This window comes from Ambystoma mexicanum, chromosome 5q (assembly GCF_040938575.1).
Source record: "Ambystoma mexicanum isolate Mex_15411 chromosome 5q, UKY_AmexF1_1, whole genome shotgun sequence".
Taxonomy (NCBI): domain Eukaryota; kingdom Metazoa; phylum Chordata; class Amphibia; order Caudata; family Ambystomatidae; genus Ambystoma; species Ambystoma mexicanum.
The window spans coordinates 659,156,407-659,181,774 of NC_090933.1; the positions used below are offsets into that span (position 1 = coordinate 659,156,407).

Consider the following 25,368-nt stretch of genomic DNA (forward strand, 5'->3'; position numbering starts at 1 on the left):
TCATGAAATACTCCCTGGAAAACTAAATCCCAATACGAAACAAGTGTCTGTGATCCTGTGAGTAAGCTTCTGCACTGGGAACAGGACAACCTGAGTAAAATCCTGGTAGCCAAATACTTGAGCAAGCTTGCCAACCTCAAAAAAATCCAAGGCGTTCTGAAGAAAATGTACGCTGTCCACTCACGTGTCCTTTGCTTGTGCAATTAAGGGAAAATAACTGCACCAGTATTGTGGATTGCATACTCTCTTGCCACATCGTGGGCAAGTACTCATGACTTACTTGCCCTCTCATCATCCCCCCACAATCCACACGTCTGGCTTTCAACAATACTGTGCTTTATAAAGATAACTTGAAAATTTCACATACCATAGTCTCATTCAAATATATAAATCCTTATAGAACTATGTTAGACACAATTGTACAATTGTGGCATTATTCCCCCCATTTTAACTGGGAAACTAAAACTAACAGAATGCAATGCAACAAAAGGCCAAAGGATGGTCTCATAATGCAATACTTTCAAGAACTGACACTAGCACATTTAAAAAAAAATAAAAAAGAATGAAGATGCCATCAGTGGTGGCTGGTGAATTTATTAACTCGAGAGGCATAAATATTTCTCTCAGATATGCCATAGCAAACGAGCATAGCACGGCAGCTCAAACTAATCAAGGGGTGTTCGGGGGGGGGGGGTTCTGCGTCCATGAAACTTTTTTTTAAATAATAGGCAACATGGTTCATTTTAGAGCGCAATTTTTCAAAAATTGTGTAAAAAGCCAAACAGTTTGCAATTGGTTTTGTAGGGTAACTCATGAAAAAAATCCAATAGATGCAAGTCACCAACAGCGCACAGAAGCATTTCTCTAACACATTTTCATGATGCCTTTGCACACAATATGTGCCAGTATAAAACATGTTCACACTGGCTGTGCCCATACATTCCCATTTAAGAACATACTCATGTTTGCTTTCTGCATAATGCCAGTAATGATACTATAGGAAAACATGTCCATGTTGTGCTTACTTTATCAAAGATGCCCAATACAACATGTCATACCAGAATAGGAAATGGCTAGATTGGTTGAAAGGAATGTCAGTCTTGCTTCTTAATAACACTTATCATGCTTGCTTTACCAAAGATGCTGAATACGAAATGTCATGCGACAAAAATAATAATTCCACTGATCATGCTTGCATTATCAAAGATGTCTGATACAGAATATCATACCACAATAAGAAATGGCTAGACGCATGTTTCAGTTTGGCAAACAATAGTATGCCCAGCATGTAGGAAGCCTGCTGTAAACAGTAATGGCCCCCCACCCTAGTGATATTAATGGCCCAGTGAATCCGTGGTGATCCTTTCAGGACAGAAGAAAGAACACAGGATAGGCAAACTAAACCTGCAAGCTCATGAATGATGGCTGGGCAAAGGACGCCTTTAAGTGCCTTTAAGGCTCCTGGAAAGAGATCTTTTCTGGGGTGTGTTGCGGGGCAAGGGAGGATCAGCAGGATGAGGACAGGCCACCAATTAAGAGGGGAAAATCAACCAATAGGGGGGCAATTGCCCCACTTCACTCCCCTCTAGGGATTCCTGTGCCAGGGACCCACCCCCACACCCATTAACAGTACATGCACACACAAATGCATATAAACACTTGCAGACAACCACACAGGATGGGGCTGCGGAACTCACTCTATCACACACACACACACACACACACACACACACAGGGCCTGATTAACAAAAGCTTTTTTCAATGGGAGATGCCCATTGAAAAATCATTTGTAAATCAGACCCTCTATCGAGAAAGGAATACAACTTTAAACGTACTTTACAGTTTGGCCTAATCCATCCACTGCCCTGTCTTCTGTATGCCCCAAGAACCAGGCCACCCGGAAGGTTCGGGGTGAAAGGTTTCAGAGTCCTCGGCATGCAGATATTGGGCATGTCGGGGCTCTTGAAAAATGAATGCCTCAGTCTTGTAATGAAGCTGCAATGAGAGGAGGGTGTACAGGAGCACCCTCTCTTGTTGCAGTAACCCAGCCAGCATTCCCAATGGGTCCTACCTGGCTGGGAGAGATGTACGCCACAGACAAGCATGACTTGTTGGGCATGCGAAAGAAAGAGGAATTCCTGCAGAGAGAGAGAGAGAGAGTGCTCCTGCCCACTGCTCTCTCTCTGTTTTTCTCATTGCTTAAATTACATACAAGCATTGCATGTAATTTGAGCAATGAGAAAAACGGAGAGAGATTTCAAGCTCTTCCATAATGGGTGGATGAGTGGTGGATCGACGCCCATCCATCCATATTGAACAAGCCACCCCTGGATGCTGTGTGTTTTTTCAGTGCGTTATGAGATTTTTCAAACTAAGAAAACACACAGCATCCATAACTGTGGACTGTCCCCCATCCATGCAGTTACTGGGACCAACCCCTCTTAGCTTCAAAGCAAGGAAGGTGCCTGCCCCTTGTAAGGAACTCATGGTGGCAACAGTAAAGACAGACACAAGTGATAAGAGTTGAAGAGTGTTTATTGAACTTTATAATGGTGAGATAAATGCCCAATCTCAACCTAAATCTAAGATGGGAGCAAGCTACGACCATCAAATAATAATAAGGCAGTACTAGTGACGTCTTGTCAAAATAAAAAGGACCTACACTAAAATAACCTACTGCCAATCCTTACCACTAAGTTTGCAAAAAAAGTGGGGGATAATGTTCACCAGAAAAGAAAGAAGTGTTCACAAAATGATAAGTCAGGATGGTATGGCTGGGTCTCCCTTCCCCACGTTTTTAGCACAAGACAAGGTGGGACCTCTGAGCACAGCACATTCCTCGGCCTCCAGCACGAGGTCCACAATTCAAGTTCAATGCAATGATACTAGGACCCTCAATGGCCAAGTCTCTTCTCTACAAAGACTCCTGCCTTAGAAGGCCTGCTGCACAAAAACAACCAACAAACAAAGGTTACTTAGGTAGTCTTGTACCATGGGCGATTGTTCTTCGCTCCTTGGATCTCTGTCTGCCAGGCTCAGACCCCTCTTGCAACATTGGGTTCACTTCGGCCTTTCACTCTTAATATCAATACAATGTTCTCAGATGTGTCAAACTTCACCCCGATTCACAGGCATCCCTCTTCTGGGTTCACAATTGCCAATTTCACAGTTCACTTTAGCATAAACACAATGCAGGATTCGCTCTTCTCAGCTTTCTCCTTAGCATCCCTTTGTCGGGTTCACATAGCCATCTTTAACAAAGGTCATGCTTTTACTCACACTCCTCTCAGAAAGTGGGGACTCCCTTCCCCTAGCTTTCTTTCAGCAATGGGTCAGATACTTTCAATTACACAAGGGATTTGACGTGACCCCAGTAGGACCACTCTGATGCCCCACGCCACACTCTCCCAGGGTCTTCTGGTACTTGCAGTTTCAAAACAGGGCCCGGTCAGAGTCTTTGAATGAGCACCCACGTGGCACCAGACCCCTCTGCACCTGGACCTTAACTGCCTTTCCTTAAAGTTCATTAACACACAAGTCCTTTGTTCTTGCATTCAAAATGTTTGCTACTTGCAACCTTGTGCTCAACAGAGTTTGGTTTTCTATCAGCTTCTTCTGACTCAATGGATGTGCTTAACCCGTTGGCTTCTTTGATCTCTGGAGTCAAGGATAGTGCCACACTAGCCAGCTTGCCTCCCCGCCTGCGCTATTCAATGCGGGTGGCCCCTGTGCACCGTTGACATCTGCTGCTCTGCACGCCAACTGTAACTCCTGGTTTTATGATCTCCCTTTTGGAGGCTTCACGGGTATGAGTTGAAAAGGGCAAGGACAGTTACCCCTTTGTCGTCCCTCTCGGTCTCGCCACCTTTCTCCTCCATTTGAACTGCCAGTTTGGTGTAGCTGTTTCCTCGTGCATTGGCCTTGCTCCTAGTGTGCTCTTGTGCTCTGCCTTTTATCCCTGTGGGGAAGGTAAAGGGGCGTCTGATGGGCGTGGTTATTGTAATTTTCCTGACTCTGCCTGACTCGTGTGTTGAGACATATCAGATAAGCAGTGTCCATTGTCTGTTATGGTGTAGGAAAGTGTTTGTGTGAGAAAAGGGTGGGATAGAGCTTCTACGTATCCTAAAGAGGAGGATGGGGAAAAGGTGTTATAAGGAAGGGGGTACTGCGTCTCAACCATCAGTGTCCCCCTTCCACTCCTTAGACCCCTAATCCAGGTGATCCACCCCCAGGAACTGGATCCAATAGCGATGGCCGTGTCCTGAGGACCTGGATGACAGATCCTGGGGACCAGCGGGTGAGACACCTTCAGGGTTTTCACACACGTCAAACCACATTGTTCTAAGTGGTCTTTTAACTTGTGCTCATTTGTTAGATAACATGGTCTGAGGGTCCAGTGGTTTGGGCTGTGCGGTCCAGTAAAAATCAACCTTGTTTGTCTGTGGAAAAATGAATGGGAAGTAGCCGCCACTTTATTTATTTTGTCTTAATAGCTTTTTTTATTTCGAAAGGAATCTTAAGGAAACTTTGCAGTCTGACGCGGTCTACGCACCCCCAACCATCTTCAAAATGTCGTCCTAATCTGTCACACAAATCAAACGTTATTAACAATTGAGTTTTTTGAGGCTCCTATGGGAGTCCTACTCACCTTAAGTATAGTGCACATTTATATATATATATATATATATATATATATATATATATATATATATATATATATATATATATGTATATATACATATATATATATATATATATATATATATATATATATATATATATATGGATATAATGCTTTAGCAATGCCATAATGATGAAGTGAATGACAAACAAATCTATGCATGTTTAACTTGGTGGACAAGTCTATGTTGTAAACATTTTAATAGGTGAAGAAATGTTGACTTACCAAGAATTTTTACGGTAAAGATATCGCCATGTTTCTTTTGCAGTGACTGCAAGAAATGTAAAGGATCTTTGCGATATTGCAATGCTAAGCCAAGGTAAGGAATCCATCCACTTTCCAATGGCGGCTCACCTACTCGCCTGCTGTGAAAAATATTTCGAAAAAAAGTTACCTTTGATATTACATTACTTTCTCCTTTTACAGCCAACAATAAAATGTTGAACCCATATAAATATTGAAATACGCACAACCTGCAATAAAATCCTCATCCGTACTTTTGAAGATTAAATCCCAACACATCACAGGGCTCAACTGCTGCAGCGTTGTGATTAATAAACAAGATAGACGGGGAGTCTTATTGCAAAAAGTGAGGTTTTCACATTTTTATTAGTGACTATAGCTAGAATATAAACGATCAAGAAAAACCTCTCTTCCATGAAAATTCACCAGCTATTGGAGCATTGAATGGGCTGGGACAATAGCCATTACAATTAATGTCTGATTGTTTGCAGACCTCACTGTCAGTGCTTTTCTTCTTGTCCTTCAAGCAATTTGCGTGTCAATCTTATCTGCCTGTAACAAGGCAATTATAATAAATTCAGGTATTAGGGTGCAGGGGAGTGAAGTCTTTAACAGTATTGGCCTTAGATATCTCTATTATTCCACACAACCAATATGTATATGCATGTCAATATTCAAGCGCCATGATACCGTCGGGTGACTGCGCGCTTCAAAGGTTTTCCTAACATACCATAACATATTCAAGAGTAAATCAGACGTGTAAAAACATGAGCACACATGTGAGCACACACGCTATGGCTAGGATAATTGGAAATGCTCTTTGTTTCTCAATCATCCCGTCTTTGTCATATAAGGTAATATGGGTTTTGGAAAAGATCCAGGGTCAGGGGTGTTGCTAGGTCTTTAAAAGGTCTTTAAAAGATCCAGGCTTTGCTAATTTTTGGACGGTCGGGACTGGTGGCTAGCTTGCCTTTTTGGTTGTAACCCCTGAGCCTCTATCCGAGGCTGCAACCAAAAGATCTGGGGCTATATCCCCCTCAGCCCCTCCCCCTAAAAAGGCCTCTGTCCGGGGTTACACTAATATCAGGAGTGTCGGGACTCAGGGCTAGCTAGTCTTTTGTTTGGAGCCCCTGAGCTTCTATCAGGGGCTACAACCAAACGACCTGGGGCTGTAGCCCCCTGAGCCCACCCCTCAGCAATGTTTCTGTAAGGTAATGTTAATAGATGTTGCAGAGCGCACATTCTGCAATTTTGACGGCCTCTTTGAAAAGTGTTCATGACATCTCCCTAGAGATGAAAACTCCACTACCATCATGACGCCCCATCTTAAAAAGGGATTCGTGTGTTCATTGCTCCCCCAATATTCACATTGCAGCTTCTGGCCTTGTAATATGTTGGCTCAAAATGAATTAAACTGTTTCAAGGTAACTGAAATTTGAATCTATTTCCTAGAAAGAAACTGTAATTTCTTCTTTGTATTGATTTGTATTGATTAGGATAACGTGTTTTGATAAGAAACATTTAGAAAGATACATATTGCAGCCAGTGCTGAATCCTCTAATCGAGAACCTTACGTTAGAAGTAAATGAATAGTGGACCATGAGGAAGGCACTTGATGGGGGAAGGGCAAGGACATACGCCGATATGAAAAGAGAAAGGCATGGGTACAGACAGGAGAATGTACAGGAAGATGCCAGTTATATAGGGCAGGTGAGGAAGAGTTCAAATGGGCGGGGGGTGTCAAGGAGTGGTGGATGTCCCTCTAGGTGTAACATATGGAGCTCGAAGGCCTGATTACTAACTGCATGCGTTTAATAAAATTAAATGTAGACAGCACATTTACAATGCATAGTAGATGTCTTTGCATTGTAGAGCAGTAGAGACAATAACATCTCGGAAAAAAAGAAATTAGGAAGCCCAAAAGCTGGCAGAAAAATTAGCTCCTAACTGGTTATTACCAATATTTTTTTTTAACAATAAGTATTAATGGGCTAAATATTTAGAAGAGGAAACAGTCAAAATAGTATTTTCAACAGAAGCTGCTATCGGCGAGGCTTGCTCATCCTGACCCATCAGTCATTTACATGCCTGGAGCACAAACACAGAATGTGGGAGATGAACAAGAGTGGCCACATGCACAGTGGCAGAGTGAGCACCCACCATCTCCTCTAAGAAAAATCAAGATCTGGAGAGGGCCCATGCATGAGCATCAGCAAGGGTCATACACATTATAGATTGGAAAATCGACGAAACAAAAGAGCATGTTTCTAAATCTGAAAACGGCTCTTGTTTACTGATAAGAACAATGACATAATAGCAACAAAAAAACGTATTTCAACGATAGAATCACCACATCAGACAATGTAGCAAAAGTGCTTGCTAAGTTTCCAGGAGAGATACGGTCATCAACATCTCTAGCTCATTCATTGCTCCCCTTTCTCTCCCACTAACAGACAATCACCTCCTTCCAGACTGAAGACGATAAAATCAGATCAACATTTTAATTGAAGCACATGAGCCTAGCACAGTAGTAAAATGTGCACCCACGGAAGGGCGCTTAGCCAATCAAGTTGCTGGAAATGCGAGTCAGAACTGCCGGTTATTCATCCGCATTCTACTAGCCACCCAAGGCCATTCTCCAGGTGCTGCCATTTGTTTATCGGTGCCTCAGCACCTTGGCTCCTACCCATAGATCATTCCCCAATCGCTGCTCCACCCCCTGTTCCCTGCTGGGGTTCCGAGCCTCACTCCTCCATCCTGTCCCTGTTTCTGTTTTCTATGGCGGTGGCCATCTTTTTTTCTACAAGAGATTGGACTTGTGGTGTGAATAGCTATCGCCCCCTAGTCAGGGGTGTACCGGGCTGGTAACAGCATTGATCCCTTTCCAAGACGTTTGATTTTCTCGGGCCTGCCTAGGCTTGGGGTGGTGGGCCATTAAAGGCCTGGTACGCCTCCAACATGGGCATGATTGCTATAATCAGCTGTATTGACATAGCCATCATCTTCCAGCAGTTGCATCTTTTTTTGCCTTCGGAGTTGGAAACCCTAATATTGTAGGCATGGTTCACAAAGATGTGGCCTGGACCCAACCCACACAAGAGAACTAGGATTCCTATGTTCTCTATGTGAAACCTGCAAATTAACAAGGGGGGGTCATGGGAGTCCCTCTGCCAGACATTAGTCCTGGTTACGAGAGACTTACCCAGAGTCGTTAGCTCACTATCTTTCACAGAGAAGAAATATCCCAAACATGTCAGTCTTTGTCCTGCCCTGGGGCAGTCCAGCACCAAAATGCTAGGCAATTCTCCTCTGAACAAGAGTACCAACAGCATCCCAAGACTAGTGTTTCGGTCTGGTTGGACCTCATCAGTAGGAAGAGGAGCTGTGCCTCTCTAAGAATAGTGAGCAAGGGGTCCACGTCTGGATTCCCCTAGTAGCTTAGGATGAGACCCAAAGTTACTTAAATATGCAAATTAACAAGGGGGTCCTGGGAGACCCTCTGCCGGACACAGCTCCACCCTACTGATGAGGTCCAACTAGACCGATACACGTGTCTGGGGTTGCTTTTGGTACTCTTGTTCAGAGGAGAATTGCCTAGCATTTCGGTGCTGGACTGCCCCGGGGCAGGACAAAGACTGATATGTTTTGGATATTTCTCCTCTGTGAAAGATAGTGAGCTAAAGACTCTGGCAGACACTGTCTGGCAGAGGTACTCCCAGGACCCCCCTTGTTAATGTTCTCTATGTGAAACCAGCACACCTGAATTTCCATGCCACAATGAGAGGCTGGGAGTCTGGGTCAGGTTTCTTCGGGTAGAAAGAGTATTACCCAAGAGGAGGCATTAGCCAATTTCAAGTCCCACGCCAGGGTGGAAAGTCATTCCTAGTGGTGGAGCCAGACAGTCAATGCCCTTCGCATCAACCACACTGAAGTCCCATTACTCCAGATGGATTCTGGAAGGACATGTTGGGCCATATAAAAATCAAAGGGCTCAGTCATTAGCTGGGGGAGGTAGGGAGAATAGCCCCTTCAGGGCTTAGCTTGAGAAGGGAAGTGAGGAAGCTGAAGGAGCTGGAGACAGAAGACTGAATCTAAGTCCCTGGAGCCTGGGAAGACCAGGAGACAGGAGGCTAGAGGAAAAGCCCAGAAGTCTGTTGTAAGGAGGCAGGCAGGAGGCTGCAAAGAGGATTTAGGAGGATGAGTAACAACAGACCCTAAAGGTGACATGTTAGGAAACCCAGTGGGCTGGGAGAAGGAGGATCGAGAAGGTTGGGCAAACTAAGGTTGAAAATGTGGCAGAGAAAGAGGAGAACGCCTTTTTGGTCACGAGGGAAATGCTCAAAGGGTTGAAAGTGTTGAAAGGGTTAAAGAATGTTGGAGAATAGGAAGTGAACTGGGAAATTGTAATTGTCAAAATAGAAGTGCCCAAAGTGGTGAAGAATGTGTCAAAGGGTGTGCATAAGGCTGAATTGTAATTGTTTTATAGAAGTGCCCAAAGGGGTAAATAAAGTACGAGAGCTGGAAGACATATGGGTTACTTGATGTTTTGTTAGAGAGGGACACAAAGGGGTGAGGACGCTGAAGAAAATAGACAGCTTTTTCAAGAAACTATTGATGAGGGATGGATAAGTAAACAACAGGAGGTAGAAGAACATGAATGTCGCTTGGTGAAGGAAGTGGTGAATGAGGGGGAGAATTGAAGAAACCATGGGTAGGTAAAAAGAAGTGAAGGGGGACATTGGGCAATCTCCAGGAAGTGATGGAGGAGTTAGTAGGAGGAAATGATGAGCAGAAGTCAGGGATCAGTAAAATACTAAAAGAGGAAGTAGTATAGAACATCAGGGAGAAGACTATTGTTAAAACTGAAGTGGTCGGCCTCAAAACAAAAAAGGGTATGCCCAAGAAAACATTTAATATAGCAAAAGGATTTGGGAGATGAAACTTTAGGTGGGATGCTGGGGAGGGGAGAGAAATCGGAGCAGGTGGGTGGAGAAGCAGAAACCTTACAGAGAGGGGGCCAATGAGGGGCCTAGTGGTAATCCTGTCCCAGCTTTAGGGCAGCCTCCTAACATCCGCTTGCTCCAATCCATTTTGAAAGGTCTACCACTTAGGGCCCAATTTACAGAATCCTCCCAGAGGCTCCAATTATGGAACTGACACCTCGGGTAGAGAAACAAGGAGATTTGATCCCAACTCTGGGAAGCATGGCGTGGAAACCCTTAGATTTAGGACAGAAAACTGAGAGGAGACCCAGGAACTGTGGGAAGATACGGCATGGGAACAAGACTAGGAGCTTGAGTTATTGTATGGAATTTCTGGGCGACATCCAGCCCTGAACTGAACACTCACAGGAAATTTGTTTGAACACTTAACATTCTTGAGAGACACTTTTGTTTAGCTATCTTTTCCCAGAGCTGACGAGATGCATCATCCTGGCAGCTTTCAGTTTTGTTGAGACTGTACTGGTTTATTTTGGTCAAACCTGTACATATTTGTAAATAAAACTTCTGTTTAACCTATTCCCTGGACTGGCCTGTTTGTTGATTGATTTCTGCTACATGACACCTCTTAGACCCCTATCAGGCTGCATTGAGGCCAGGGATGAGAATGGTTGCAGGAGTACTGCATGGATGGATGCAACCAGGAAGATGGCAGAAGATGTAGACATCAGCTCTTCGTTGCTTTTAGATCTTTCTGCTGTGTTTGACGCCACTAACAACTCCTTTCACCTGGGGCACCTTCTGTACAACAAGACCAAGTAATCAGCGTAGCCTCAGTTTGCTCATATCAGAAGTACTAAAACCAACCGTAGCTTCCAAACTGCTTCAATGAAGCACTGGTTGAATTTTAAACTACAGCAAGACAATGCACAGTCCCTACTGCTGTTGAACATGCATGTCCAGCCCCTGACTAAATGTATTTGCAGATGGGATAGCTGTTTTTACCCTTAATCTCATGACACACATTATTCTCAGAGTAAATGGTAATTCCAGCACCATCGGTAATGTTTTTTCCGAGGTGTGTGTCAGCAGTTACAGGTTGGATGAAAGTTAGCCATTCTCCAGTGCTGGTAATTTATTGCTACATACTCTAGATTCACATAATCTACCAACAGGCACCTTAAAATAGTTCAGGATTCTTGCTCAAACTCCGGAAAAAAACACAAAACTATATATGCTCCACATGAATTATTTTCAATGCAGAACATTTTCCTCAGGAAGTTGTATGGGATATCGGCCACCTCTCCAGGAGGTTCTGAGGCACAAAAGAGGCATTCTTAGCATGGCCTTCCAGTCTCAAAGGAGGTCTTTGGCGTTTTTCCTCGAGATTCAGTTGGATTCTCCAGTGAACCCTAATTTGGATACTGCAATGGCTGAGCTAAGGTGGTTCCCCATTAAGGATTCTACTAGTTGGTTCTGCAGTGCGACTGTTTTGATGAAGACCTGGGGGCTGAGGTATGTAGCAGCACTCAACAATTTGTCAAAAGTACAACATAAGTCCCTTCACAAAGAAAAGGGGCAGCGAAAGATATACACCATCTTGCCTAGTCCTGGATCAATAAATTATCATTAAAGTAGGATTGTCGTAGCTGCATGCATGTGAGGGCAGCTGCATTTATAGACAAAATGATATCCCCTGAGTGCAGGAGGGCAACGCTGATGATTAAGCTAAACTTGCTACTTTTAAAAGCAAGGATGAACTGGTTGGGCCCAGATAGGACATGTGAGTGTCATCTGGGTAATCAGGAGTATATAATGCACTTTATAACAACTTGCAGGTTTTTTTTAATGAATTCAGGAAATAGGCTGCATTTTATTAAAAATAATATGAGGACATATACAGATGCCATTGCCTTGTTTATGACCCATAATGATGAAGAATTTCCGTGTGATGTTTTATATTATGTAAAGGTATCATTTAAAATATTTATAGAGGTTTGAGTTTTATGAATATTTATCAGGTCTTTGGTTTTGTTTCATGTGTTGTTGGTGATTTTGTTAATGAATATTGTCCGAATAGCCTTTTACCTACCATCAATGCATGTCATAATCTCCAAGAAATGTTGTAGTTACACTGCTCATCGCCCCCTTCAACATGTTGAACAGTGGCTTGGTGTGTTTCCACACTCGCAATATGTTAAATGGGCTGCTTTTGACAACATTTATCCTTCCCTTTTGTGGAATAAGTTGTTGGAGTGGGGGATCGATCCAGGACTGTTATGTATGCTTCTGCTGTGCTACTCAAACCACGAGCTAAGGGTCAGACTAAACAATCTGGGTGAACTGTAAAGTGCCACAGCCCTGCAAAAAGGAGTCTGTCAGGGAGGTGTGATCGCTCCAACTTTATTAAATCTGCATGTGGTGGATCTCTAGAAGGGGCATATGGAATGGGGTGGATATCCCCCCTAGATGTGACAGTCTGGTTTAAAATTGTCTCGCATAGGTGGACGATTTAATTCTTATGGATTTTTCTCCCGCAGGACGGCAACCTTCTTTAAATGATGTGACCCTTTATCTTAGGCGCAGTCAGTTAGCCATGAAGCCTGCTAAATTGCTAATGATTACAGTCAGTGCAAAGCAAAAGAGGAAAAGGTATGTGTGGACAATAAATAACGAAGAGTGTCAGAAGTGGAATCTTTATGTTATTTAGGCTATGTGTTTTCTGCCAAAGATGTGCTGAATAGATTTAAGATGAAAATAGAGGAGACAGTACGATTCAGTATATCCTTAATTTAATGAAGGTTATAAAACATAAGTTGTGTGCCTTTTCCCTTGTACTGTTAATAGATTTGTATTGCTTAAAGGTTACCCCATGTCTACCTATTGCATTGAATTAGTCATGTTTTCAAGTAGGACATATCTGGACTGTCTTGGGGGCTGGATCCTTAAAGAGGTGTTGGGGTGTCCGAATCAGTACTCGTTAGTGTTATTCATTAAGAGTTTGGGCTCCAATCTTAGAGGGCCCCGTATCCAGTAAAAAGCATTCTGATCTACAAGAAGGTAATACACTCAGAAAAATCTAAATTTGCCTATTTCGGTGAAATGCAAACAAAAACTGACTCAAATGGCTTTCTTCACAAATTACAAAAGATGTGTGACATTTATAGAGGTGGCTGATATAGTTAACTCTGACTCTCAGGTAGTCATGAAAAATAAAATCAAAAGGTGGGATAGTATAATGGATCTTGAAGATCTGCAGAGCTTGCCATTATATTGCAATAATGGGCTATTCTATATTCCCTCCAATGACACCAGACCATACTTGCAAACTGTTAAGTACTTGGTTTCTAAAGTTTAGACGTAACTGTTAACCTAATCTAGAAATTCTGAGGCCAAAGGCAGAGATTCCCAGGGTACTTAGAAATGGTACGTTATGCAAGACTGATAGTCTGGAGTCCTTGTATCATGTTGTTATTGAATCCAATCAACTTCTCAAGTACAGGCTGGAATTTCTTCGACCCTATGTACAATTTACATCTGAGGTGCTACCAATGTGCTTGTGCAATAGATTAATGACAGGATCCCATGTATCTCCTACTTTGGCATTGTCCACATTTTTGATAAAAATATTTGCAGATCTACAATTGGTAGATTAACAGGCTATTATTGCTGTTTTTACAAATGTTTTTAATATGCATATTCTTTAATTGATGTTTTTATAGAAATGTATTAATTAATTTGCATTATTTGCTTCTAACCAAACAGATGATGTTATACTGGCTGACCTCTTTCCTCTCAAATCGACCCTCCCAGGTCCAAATGGGATCTTTCCTCTCTGACATCTTTTTCTCTACCTGTGGTGTCCCCCGGGGTTCTAACCTCTCTCCCTGGCTGTTCAACCAGTATCTGGAACTTCTTGCCCACTGCATCGCTGCTCTCTGCCCCAACTTTCAGTGCGATGCGGATGATACCCAGCTCATTTTCAGGCTACCCTCGGCCTCCTCTTCTCCTTCCCTCATCTCTGACTGTCTTTCTGCTATCCAGGAATGGTGTGCCGCCAACGACCTCTGCCTTAATGCCAGTAAGACTGAGATTCTACTCGTCGGCACACCCACTCCCTCCTTCCCTGCAGCTCTCTGGCCGGCCTCTCTTGGTCCTCTTCCTGCTCCTACCTGCAAGGCAAAAAACCTTGGGGTCATCTTCGACTCCACACTCTCCTTCTCTCCTCACATTTCTGACGTTTCTAAGAAGTCACACTACCAGCTGCACCTCCTCAGAGGTATCCTTCTTTCCTCTCCTTCCCCCAGAAGCTCACTGTCTCCAGAGCCCTGGTTCTCTCGAAGCTGGACTACTGTAACAGCCTCTATCTAAATCTGCCTGCCTCTACTCTCCGCCCGCTGCAACTCATCCAGAACAGGACTGCGAGACTTGTCCTTGGCCTCAAGCCCAGGGACCATATCTCTCCAGGACTGAAATCGCTACACTGGCTCCCTGTGGCTGCGAGGATTAAGTTCAAATCCCTCTGCATTGTCCACAAGGCCTTCTGGGTCCTTGGGCCAAAATACCTTCAACTCTCTCTTCCTAAATATCTTCCTTCTCAAGCTCTTCGCTCATCCGCCTCCAACTCTCTCAGGGTCAGCCGCTTCTCCAAGCAATGAGTTGGGGGGAGATCTCTCTCCGCAGCAGGGGCCTCCCTCTGGAGCAGCCTTCCTGCCTCCCTGAAACTTGAGGAGAACCATCTCCGGTTCCGGAAGCACCTCAAAACCTTCCTCTTTGCTTCTGCTTTCTCTCCCCCTTTCCCCTGCTAAATCACTGAAACTGTACTGAATCAGCAACTGGGCCACTAGCCAAGCCACTCTCCCCTTGGCCCAGCCACTCTCCCCTGCACTGCCTCCCTGGCAACCCCCAGACTACGGGACTGTCTCTGTATCCCTACAGCCCCCCCTCCCAGAACTAGTCTGCACTTATCCTGCACTTGCCACCAGCTGGCCCTTATTATTTATCTTGTATTTTACTAATCACTTTGTACTACACTTTCCCCCTTGCACTTTTCCCGTCCCCCCTACCCATGCACTTGCGGGATCTGAATGACACCTGGCCTAGTAGGATCGTTTGTCTGTCTCCCCTTGTTCCCCCCTCCCTGCCTCGTCGCGCCTTGAAACACTTGTGTATAGGCGCATTACAAATGCCATATCATATATCATATATCATATATATCATGTATCATATATCATATATCATATAGTGATATATGTTTTGTATCGAATAATTTTAAGTTTGAGATTTGTATGAAATTATTTTTCTCTTCTGTTCTTGTTGTCATTGCTTTTTTTAATGTAAAGTACCTTGAGTGATATAAAGACAAATAAAAATTTTTAAAAAATGAAGACATGGGGTGATTGCCCACTCACCACAAAAGCTGCAGTTCTCGGGAATTTCTTACCACTAAGAACATTGATGACTTTCAACATTTCAAAAAACCCTTTTAAGCCCATTGCTAATGTCTAAATAGTCATAATGTCTTAATATAATCTGTTCCTTGGACCAAACAGCCCATTTGGGATGTACATTGGCTTTTTTAAATGACAAAAATAATAAGGGTTTTACATGTTTCCAATCGTTTCCTTTATCTCCTTTCTGTATCACTATTTTCACATATAGTAACTATTTGCACATCATAAAATGGCAATACCCAACTTTGTACCTCGGCCGTTATTCACAGCAATTTGCACTTTGTCAAATGAGGAACCTGCTTCCTTATATCTGATTCACAAAGCTAAAAGCAGACCACATCTGGAGAGCACCTGTGGAATGCTCGCGTACAAAGGTTTGCTTAATTACACCTCTGAGATGCTACCAACAAGTTCAGATTTGCTCCAGTGTTAGTCTTTGTGAATCATGTATACAGTAACAAGTGCATTGTGGACCTGCACATAGGAAAAGCCCGACACATACCAATGCAAAACAGTAACATGCGTCACATGGCCTAATTTACAAACACGTTCTCTCCTTCAGACCGAATTGCATTTTGATCTTCATAATCTATGTTTCGGAAAAGAAATGTGCGCTGCTTTGCACTGTGGAGATGAGGGTTCAATTCATACTTTATGAAAAAACTAGTGATGTTCTTGTTATGAACACGGAAATATTGTTTCACTTCTATAGGATACTTTTCAATATGTTGAAATACTCAGAAGGGGAATGTGCAGAACGCACTAAAATCAAATGAAACAAACTATAGACAGAGGGCCTCATTACACGGATGGCGGAGAATCATGGCGCTATTAGCGCCATGGTTCATGCCGGTAAAATACTGGCACCGCCTTGGTGGAAAGGGGAATTACCGCCCTATTCCAAGGTTGGCGGGCGGTAATTCCCCCTTACACCATTGCCCTTCCCCATTCCCATTTTTGCCCCATAGGGCTCTATGGGAATGGGGAAGGCGCTAATTACGGTACCGCAAATTGCGGTACCGTAATTAGCTCCCTGGTCCCTTTGCGGGTTGGTTTTTAACGCCTTCAAAAAGCAGGCGTTAAATTTCCCAACCCGCAAAGAGACCTCGTAGTAAGGCGGTAAGGAAATACCGGTAAACCCTTACCGCCATCCGTGTAATGAGGCCCTAAGTGTCCATTATTACGTTTCCTATTCTCCCTCTGCTATTGGTGAGCAGCCTGCATGGGGCTTACATAGGGCAGACCTAATAAGAATTGAAGCACTGTGCTTTCCTAAAAAGAGAAGAATACACAGAAAGAAGGAAAATTAGTCTGTTTTTCACCCGAGCAGCCCCTCCCCCCACCAGACATTTCCACTGATTCTCCAATGTATGGGTATGTCACTCTCAGCTGTTATCACTGAAACTATATACCTACACAGAGTCAGTAATCTTTAATTTCCCTCAATTCTCCTAAACCCATATCCATTCTGCAACCACCTCCACAGCACGTAAGGCCTGATCTGACCAAAAACAAAATATTTAACACTTGTAGCCAGGGAAGAGAGAGTATCCATTGGAGTGTGATTACTTGAACAGTTTATAAGAGCGGCGAGCATGTGAAAGTATTTTTTTAAAATCAAATTTTGATGTGCTATATATTTATATTTTTCAAAGTGAGAAGCTATCTGAAGCAGCAAGAGAGTAGATGGATGAAATTCAAAACATGAACTGTGTGCCAATCACACATTGGTTCCTGGGCATGCCCAGGAGTGCAAGCAGATCTCGGGGGTTCAATGTATAAAATGAGTAACATAGCAGACACAGTCAATTCCATGGGCACACCGAAAGGGATGGGGATCAGGCTGGAATCTGCATTGCACTGGCTCGGTAGTTGCAAACAGAAAGTCATATCGGTGTTAAGCTAGACCAGCACCCACAAACAAATGCCAATGTGGGACGTAAGACTACTACAAAGCGGGGTGGAGCCCGCTTATAAAGGGCATGGCATACGTCATCCAAGGCCGGCAGTGTCTCGGTTTCAATGCTGCAGCAAGTCTGGAAGGCAGGTTGACAGTGGACAAGGACATGGTTTTCAAGCAAAAGCATATTCAAATGAACTGAAACAAAGTGTTGCAAAAGAAAGGTGAGCGTGTAGTTGCTCAAACACGCCTGATCCGATGCAGGAGTTTTAAGTAATTGTTTAACATGGTTTGTCTTCAAGGACACAAAAAAGATTTCCACAGCCTAAGAAAACAATAAGGTGTATCACAAGAAGACAAAAAACGGTGAAAAGAGAAATGAAACCATACAAGCAGACAAGGGGATAATTGTATAATTGGCGGCTTCCAAATTAGAAAACAGAAAGAAAGCGCCCAGAAGTAGAAGTGGGAACAAATTCAGACCGGTCAAATTCTGTTTTGGGTGCAAAATGAGAAATGGAATTTAGAAAGCAACGGATATGGTATTTAATTTGTATAAATATGTCTTGTGTGGCTCTTTCTTCGGATCAATTGGTCTGAAGCCAAATAGATGCTGGTCATTCGTCAAAATTCTGTTAACGAGTGGATGTCCAATAATTGGTTGAGTGCCAGTAGCATCAACCCTAAAACACGAATAGCGGGGTGTTCCATGGCGGGTTTCCCACATTCACACAGCCTTTCTGAGCTTCGAGTAGTTTGTTTCCATGGCATCACCAATAATGTCTAAAGCCACCAATCCCGGGATGGGAGCTTTAAATTAGGCTTTGTGACTGCTTAACTCTCATAAGCCTACACACCTATGCCCATGGTCTGCATGCATTCACTTTTGCAATTGAGCAATGACTCAACGAAAGAGCCCGCGAGAGTCTTACAAAGGCAAGATTTCTATTGTGGAAAGAATTTGAATGACGGATTAAAGGTTTATGTAATCTCTCAGTAAATGCTCCCAAAACATTGTACTTCTGGCAGAAAGAACCATTTGTTATTATTTCCTCCTGGGTTCCCGCCCTACTTTTTTCATCTGCAAGACATCATTTCTTCTTTCGTGCAGCTGTTTCTTGGGATGAATCTGATTTAAATCCAGCCACAGAACAAGTCTTTTTTAGACCGGATTAAAAATAAATATTCAGAAATACCTCGGATGCTGCATCCCATCTGCGAAGGTGACTTACACTACATGCAGGCCCACCCTTTTTGATTAATCGCGAGATATCTACAAGCGCATATCTAATCAAAAATCAAAGGATAACATCCTCTGCTACTGTACAAAACATCATGCCAGCGACAGGAATCACCTACTCATGTCCTACCCGTGTTTGCCTCCCTGCACGTCCGCTCTCACAGAACTGTGCAAATGCTACGGGTCTGCAATGTGGGTTTGGGTATATGCCACAGGGCTGAGCATTCAACTAATGGCCCCACAGTTGTTTTCAATAAAGTTGCATATGCATGAAAGACTTTGCACAGCGGCACTTATATTATCCTGCTTCGGAGGCTCCCATATAAAAACGATGACAATTGGGGCTCTCCGCGATCCTACATTTCAATGTAGCATTAAAGATGTCTGATTCGGAGAACGTTTGTATGGCATGGTTTGCCCTGATTAAGCCAACATGGAGATTGCAAAGAAGGGTTCAATGCTCAACCTGAACAGTGGGAATCGCAGGCTCCAAATGCCAGAAACAGAGTAATTAGGAAAGAAACAGAGTGGGAAAGTGAGATCAATGGAAGCGGAAAATAAGACAGGGATCACTAAACTGAGATTACAGAGCGGGAGAATGAACTCTTGACATATGACAGTCTACACCAGGCGTCCAATTATCCTCTCAAGCCGCCATTATGGAATTTAGATACTTTTCCCAATTTCATACCCTATTTGGGCGACTAAATTGAAACGGTGGGCCGGCGACCGGCTTGTGGCTTCCCTACTGCATTCAATAGGTAACACTGTGACAAATATTTAGATGGGCTTTGTGTCATACTCTAATTGAACGCATCTCATTTTACCCTCCTTGCTCTGTCATTCGGTCAAAAGCTGTATGCTTCACAGAGTTTCCGCGGGGTAGGACGGACGCAGCTCAGAGACCGCGGGGAAAATTAACTTAATGCTCGGAGTCTCAAGCCTCACATCGGGGAGACATTTCGCCATCACAAAGACCTGAGGGTCATAGCTCGCTTCAGACGTGTTTAGCTCAGCAGCAATAAGCTGCACACCATTAAAGACCATGTCAAGGCGGGGCGCACTTTGGTGGAATATAGAACGCTGATCCCATCCGCTGCCCTCATAGAATGAGAACAGAAATGTGTCATCCCCTCTATTTGGCCTTCTCCTACGAAGATGGAGGTCACACTCATGACTTATAGGTGACCGCAGACGAGCAGATAGAGTACAATAAAATATATAATATCCCAAAATATAATGCTTCACTGCACAAAGTTTGAGGCAGTGTAATGCACCTGCCCTGTTCTGAACCCCTGCAAATCTTCCAGTCATGCCCTGCTTTTGTTCTAAATGTGAGATCCTATTTGGCTATTAATTACATGGAAGCTAATCCTGCACGGAAAAAAAACAGATGCATGCCTTATGCCATTTTATTTGGCTTAAATGCATTTCTTAATTCTATAAAGACACCCCAATTCTTGTGCACACATTCAGATGCATGTGATATGAATATTGCCCTGAGCAAAGCACTTATAAGAAAAAACAAGTATTAACATCTAACAGTTATTTCGCTGTGTCAGTTTCCAGTTGCCTACAACAGTCACTGGGACGTACGCATTCTGGTGCAGAATAAACCAACTCTGGCTCATCAATAACGAGTGCATGTATTAGGAATTCCTGTATGGCTATGTTAACAGCATTGCATGTACAATATCACTCAATCATATCCCTTCGTGCACTCGTTTTAACAGCAACAAAAATTCGGCCAGACACTGGACGGGTACTCATTCTTTCATCCTTTTCCTTGCGTTTCTTACTCGGTACTTGCATGTGCTGCCGAGGGCTATTAAAGCGATTTCTGTTTCCCATATGTTTCATACGAGAACCACCCCACCAACTCCCCCCACCCCCCATTAGCTTTTATGTTGTACTCTGTTGTGGTGTCTGCACACTTCAGGCCTTAATCTACACCCAGAAGGTATTGTTCGGTTTGCTGTACCTACTTGTAACAGCCCTTTTGTAACCAATAACTGGATATGATCGTTCGCATCAGCTGCTCGTGGAGCGTTTTCATAAGTGGGAGTGCTTTTGATCAGACGTGTCGCTAGGTGGAGGGTCTGAGGGGGCCAGTAGCCCCGGATCTTTTCTCTGTAGCCCCAGACAGAAGCTCAGGGGCTACAACTAAAAGGCTAGCTAGCCATGAATCCTGACATTAGCCTAGCCCCAGATCTCTTCCAGACCTAGCAAGACCCCTGCTTTTGATTGAGCCGTATCACACCAAGGACATGTTGGACTGTCATTACCAGATCAAATGAAAGGTTCTGGGCATACCCTGCCTTTGCCTTTTCAGCTTTGTCCTTTGAGAGTTGCCCAGCTATCAAGGCAACCTATTACAATTCTACACTAGTTACTGTGGGGATAGTGTCTTCACCAAGCAGAAAAATTAGAGTTTTCTTCCAGTTACTTGTGACGAACTGCCTGCCGGACAATGTTAACGTTAAAGGTATTTGTATCACGCACCGTCACCACCGGAGTGGTCCCCAGGTGCTCTGGTGGATCTGAAATAATGGAGGGTGTGGGGAAAAAAGGGCGGGTGGGGGGTTTGAGTAGGGTGTATAAAAACAAAAACATGTATTTCATGTTTACATGAAGGTTGGTTTCTTGATCAAAGCCAATCTGTGGAAAGCAGGTGCAATAACTCATAAAAAGGTGTGAGAGCCCCTCTACCGAGAACAAACATGACCAAATAACATGTTCTATAGGAAGGTGCCCACTTGGGAGGGTCTGCAACCACGTTTTAGCAAATGTACTTTTCACAGAGCAGAAATAACCATTTGCATATCAGTCTGGTCCCACCCACTTAGGCAGTTAGGCAATCCAGCACCCAAATTCTAGGTAATTCTATAAACAAGATTACCATCAGCAACCCCAGGCATGTTTTTCGGCCTTGTTGGCCTCCTCAGTTAGGTGAAGCTGTGCCTCGTGAAGCACAATGACCAAGGCGTCCATGTCTGGATTACTCTAGGTAAATTAGGATGAAATCTGGGAGCACCTCTACTGAGAACGAACATGGCAAAAAAACTGTCGGCAAAAAAACTGTTCTATGGGCAGGAGCCCATTCGGGGGAGGGGGGTCTACAACTTCATTTTCCCTCAATGTACTTTTCACAGAGGAGACATATTGATTTCCATATCAGTCTGGTTCTTCCCGGTTAGGTAGCCCAGCACCGAAATCCTAGGCAATTCTTCACTGAACAACAATACCACCAGCACCAGACACATGTTTCAGCCTGGTCGGGCCTCATCAGTGAGGTGAAGCTGTACTTCTCTAAGCACAGTGAGCAAGAGGTCCACGTCTTGGTGGGGGGGGGTGGCACCTCCCATATAACAGGTTATTTGGCCGTGTTCGTTATTCGTAGCGGGGCTCCCAGACCTTTTTGTGAATTTTCAATGACAACAATGTTCCACCTCCAAGCTAGCTAATTAAACAAAGGATAAGGAGCTACTGTTGGCAGAGCCAGTGATGCTGCAATAAAAAGATACAGGATTAAGGATGCTGGAGATTGTGAACAACATGGTTAAATCTACAGACCTTTTGAACAAACAGTCTACATTAAGCTTTCGCCGAAAGCAAACATATAAGCCAAAACTATAGCATTGGAGTACAGCTAGGAAGCAGATAGGATGTGAGGGGGGACAGAGAGCAATTGGTTTTTTTTTCAACCCAACCACTGACCACACACAGCTATGCTAATCCCTTTGGCCATTCCCACCCACTATCTGCTCCACTGGCTCAGCAACACACCCTCTTGGTATCTCTTTGAGCTAGGTCCACCAGCAGTATCTTCCCACATTGTGCTTTTTAGGACCTGCTAGTGTTATTTCTAAGCAGTCTTCTGAGAGTTAATGGCATACATATTGCTGCACGTGAGCTTAGGTGCAATAAAAAAAATGATTAACCAAGTGTGTCTTCCACCACTTCATAAGAAATATGTGTCTCCTCACATATGCTGCATGCATTGAAATCTTGGCCAAAAAAGAATATTGACAAAGAAATGTTTTGGCTTGTTTATAGATATGAAGCTTTTGCCAGGTACTGGTATCCCACACTCAGGTACTCACACCATTTTCCAGATGTTTCCATCTTATGTCCAGGTATTACCGTGATGGCAGGGCCTGGCAAATGCCTAGCCCGTGCCTAAACAAACGTTCCCTTCACTTCCCTGCACTCATCTCACGTCCTCCCAACTGTTTTCCATTTCATTTCAATCTTTTTGGAAAAACATTGTTTATATTGTCAGCATGATTTTGTGGGTGCGTTTGGTGAGTTTGTAAATCTTCTACATGCATTGAAGGAGGCCACTCTCAGCAGTGTGTTATTTGGAGGCCTGTCTGCATTAAGTGGATCTATATGAATATTGCGACCACTATTATTACGACGGCCGAAAATGCTGACTTTTTTTTGTTCATTTTTTTTAAACTCACCTTACTTACACCACATACATATGCGGGGGGAGCTCCCCCGCATGCCCCATATGACCGTTATATTACATAATCGCCCATAAATATATGCTGTACGGGGGGGGGGGTATAAAAAATAATCTGCATTTTCGTCCGTTGTAATAGTGAGGGTGATATTTTGGCCCATTACCCATTAAGTGACTGGATGTATAGTTATAGTTTAAAATCATAATTCAAATCGTTGACAATCTACCTACACTATATACACCTGCCACCACTACATTTATGACCTTACCATTACCTCTACTTTTACTGCATCATCGAATTCTAAATTTGATATTGAATTAGAGGATTGACCTTGAGCATGATTCTGGAGGTAAACCCTACAAATTAAGGCCATTCATCGGTGAATTTACAGTGGAGAAATACCGCGCGTGGTAAATCCACCAAAAGTCCCCCTGAATTCCAAAAATGGGGTTTTGTACTGCATTCATAATTCCAGGTCGATATCATGCGACTGAGTGGAGATAGTGGTAAAGCGTCATGCTGGAGGTGAATCCTCCAAAAAAAGGTCACACTCAGAATTTGGCTGTGTGGTAAAAGTGGCAGCAACTCTGTTACCGCCCAAAAAAGTGGTAGTAATGGAATCACTGCCACTTTAACGCACCGCCAAACTCGTAATGAGGCCCATTAGGTTTCTTTTTTTCCCCTTAAAAAGGTGGACTTGGGAATAGCTTAAACATAAGGGATGTGAGGAAAAAATCTTGAAATGTAGCATTGATTCCTTTTTATATTTTGCCCTTTCAAAAATCTTCTCAAAATGTTTAAAGTGTAAAGAGCCAAATGCAGTTATTCTATGTAATCTATTTTATCCTGTTCTCTCCGGTGCATATACTTGACAACCCTATTGAATTGTGCGTCCTTAGAAGTTTAATAACTAGGGCCAAGAGGCACTAAAATGGGACAAGTTGGGCTATACAAGACCACCTTGCATTAATTAAAAAAAGTGTCAATGACACTGCACACCTGAACATACATGTATTTAAAATAAATTGACAGGACATCCATTTGTCGCATTTGACCGAGCTTGCGTAAGAACCGTAATGGGCAGATATTTTTCGAAGCGAATTGAAGGAAACTTCATAACAAGCGTAGAAGTAGTGAGATTTCGAGAAAAAAAAATAGGTCATGAAAAAGAAAGTTCCATCCTGCCAAAGAAAAACACATGTTCCTAACCAATATGCAAATATTCCTTAGAGAAAATGCATATTTCGTTCTGTAATGTGCCTTCCAGTCCTGCATGCGTGGAAGGGGACACTAACGCCATCATGCTACGACAGACAGATGGGTGAGCAGAGGGATAGGGCAGATGGGCAAAGACAATGAGGTTACATGGTGTTTGGGCCCAATGTGCTACAGGCGCCTAGGAGAAAGTTAGTCATATCTTGCGTTATCTGGGCTCTGTAGATCCATATTGACAATCCTAATTATTAAGATGAATTTATTCATAGGCATGTTTTGCTATAAAGCATACATTTGTTAAGGTTACTTCAAGACTACAAGTAGCTGATTAAAAAAAACAGTATATGCATAATCACTTAGGAACAACTATTTCTGCTTCAATGATTACAAACCACGAATAATATACATGATTGTGAAGTTTTCCATGTGAAACAAGATGCAAGGTTTTACTAATCTTACAATATTGTGTTGCCATTTGTGTTGCAGTCATTTGCATTAGAGAATTTAAAAGTGAACCTGAATATATTATCTTAATTTAAGAGCATAACTTTCACTGTCAACAACTGATTTGCCTACGAAAATGATCATAAACTGATTAAAGAAGGCATTGAAGAGTAAGGCTATATAATAACATTTTTGGGGGAATCACAATCAGTAGAAGTATTTTTAGCATATTACCTACGAAACAACCCATTTTGTTTTCGCCTTGCACTGCACGTTTCCATCTTGCAATCCTGAAATGTTCCCTATGAGCTCACCTTCTTAAAACAGTATTAGGAACCTCTGAAATGTCTGCTCCACGGGGGAGGGGGGGTACTTGGCAGGGGTACAAAGGGATGCTCAGTGGGGTTGGAGGAAAGAAGGGGTGTGCGGGTGCCTTTTGTCTTCCTGTCTACGTCTTCCACCATAATCCAGGAAAGAGGGGTTTCTATCACATTACCATGATAATGAATGCACTATATGCTTGGAAAGGCTATGCCAATTGTAATGGGGTCAGTTACAAATACTGGATTAATTTTGAGACAGTACAAGCCACACTGGCCATCATTATTTGACATTTCTTGGATGAGATCAACCAAGACCATTGTAAATGCTATGATCTCCCCACCCCCACTGGGAAATGTTTTACAGTTCGCACAACCACTCTGATGAAAGAACATAAAAAATGGGCTAAGCAGTAGTTTTCGTCTATATTTCTTTGAAGTTGACCCTGCTTAATCCTCCTAG

The 25,368-nt window shown here is 43.2% G+C and overlaps 1 protein-coding gene across 2 annotated transcripts in view; it reads right to left on the reverse strand.

Moving 5' to 3' along the window:
- CYP7B1 (cytochrome P450 family 7 subfamily B member 1) overlaps window positions 1–25,368 on the reverse strand; it is a 1,473,462-nt gene that overhangs the window by 681,867 nt on the left and 766,227 nt on the right. Inside the window, exon 2 of one of the 2 annotated variants that reach the window (XM_069621114.1) lies at window positions 4,907–5,046. In XM_069621114.1, the coding sequence (XP_069477215.1) occupies window positions 4,907–5,046 (140 nt within the window). The remainder of the gene's footprint in view (window positions 1–4,906; window positions 5,047–25,368) is intronic. The other variant, XM_069621115.1, reaches the window with a different exon arrangement.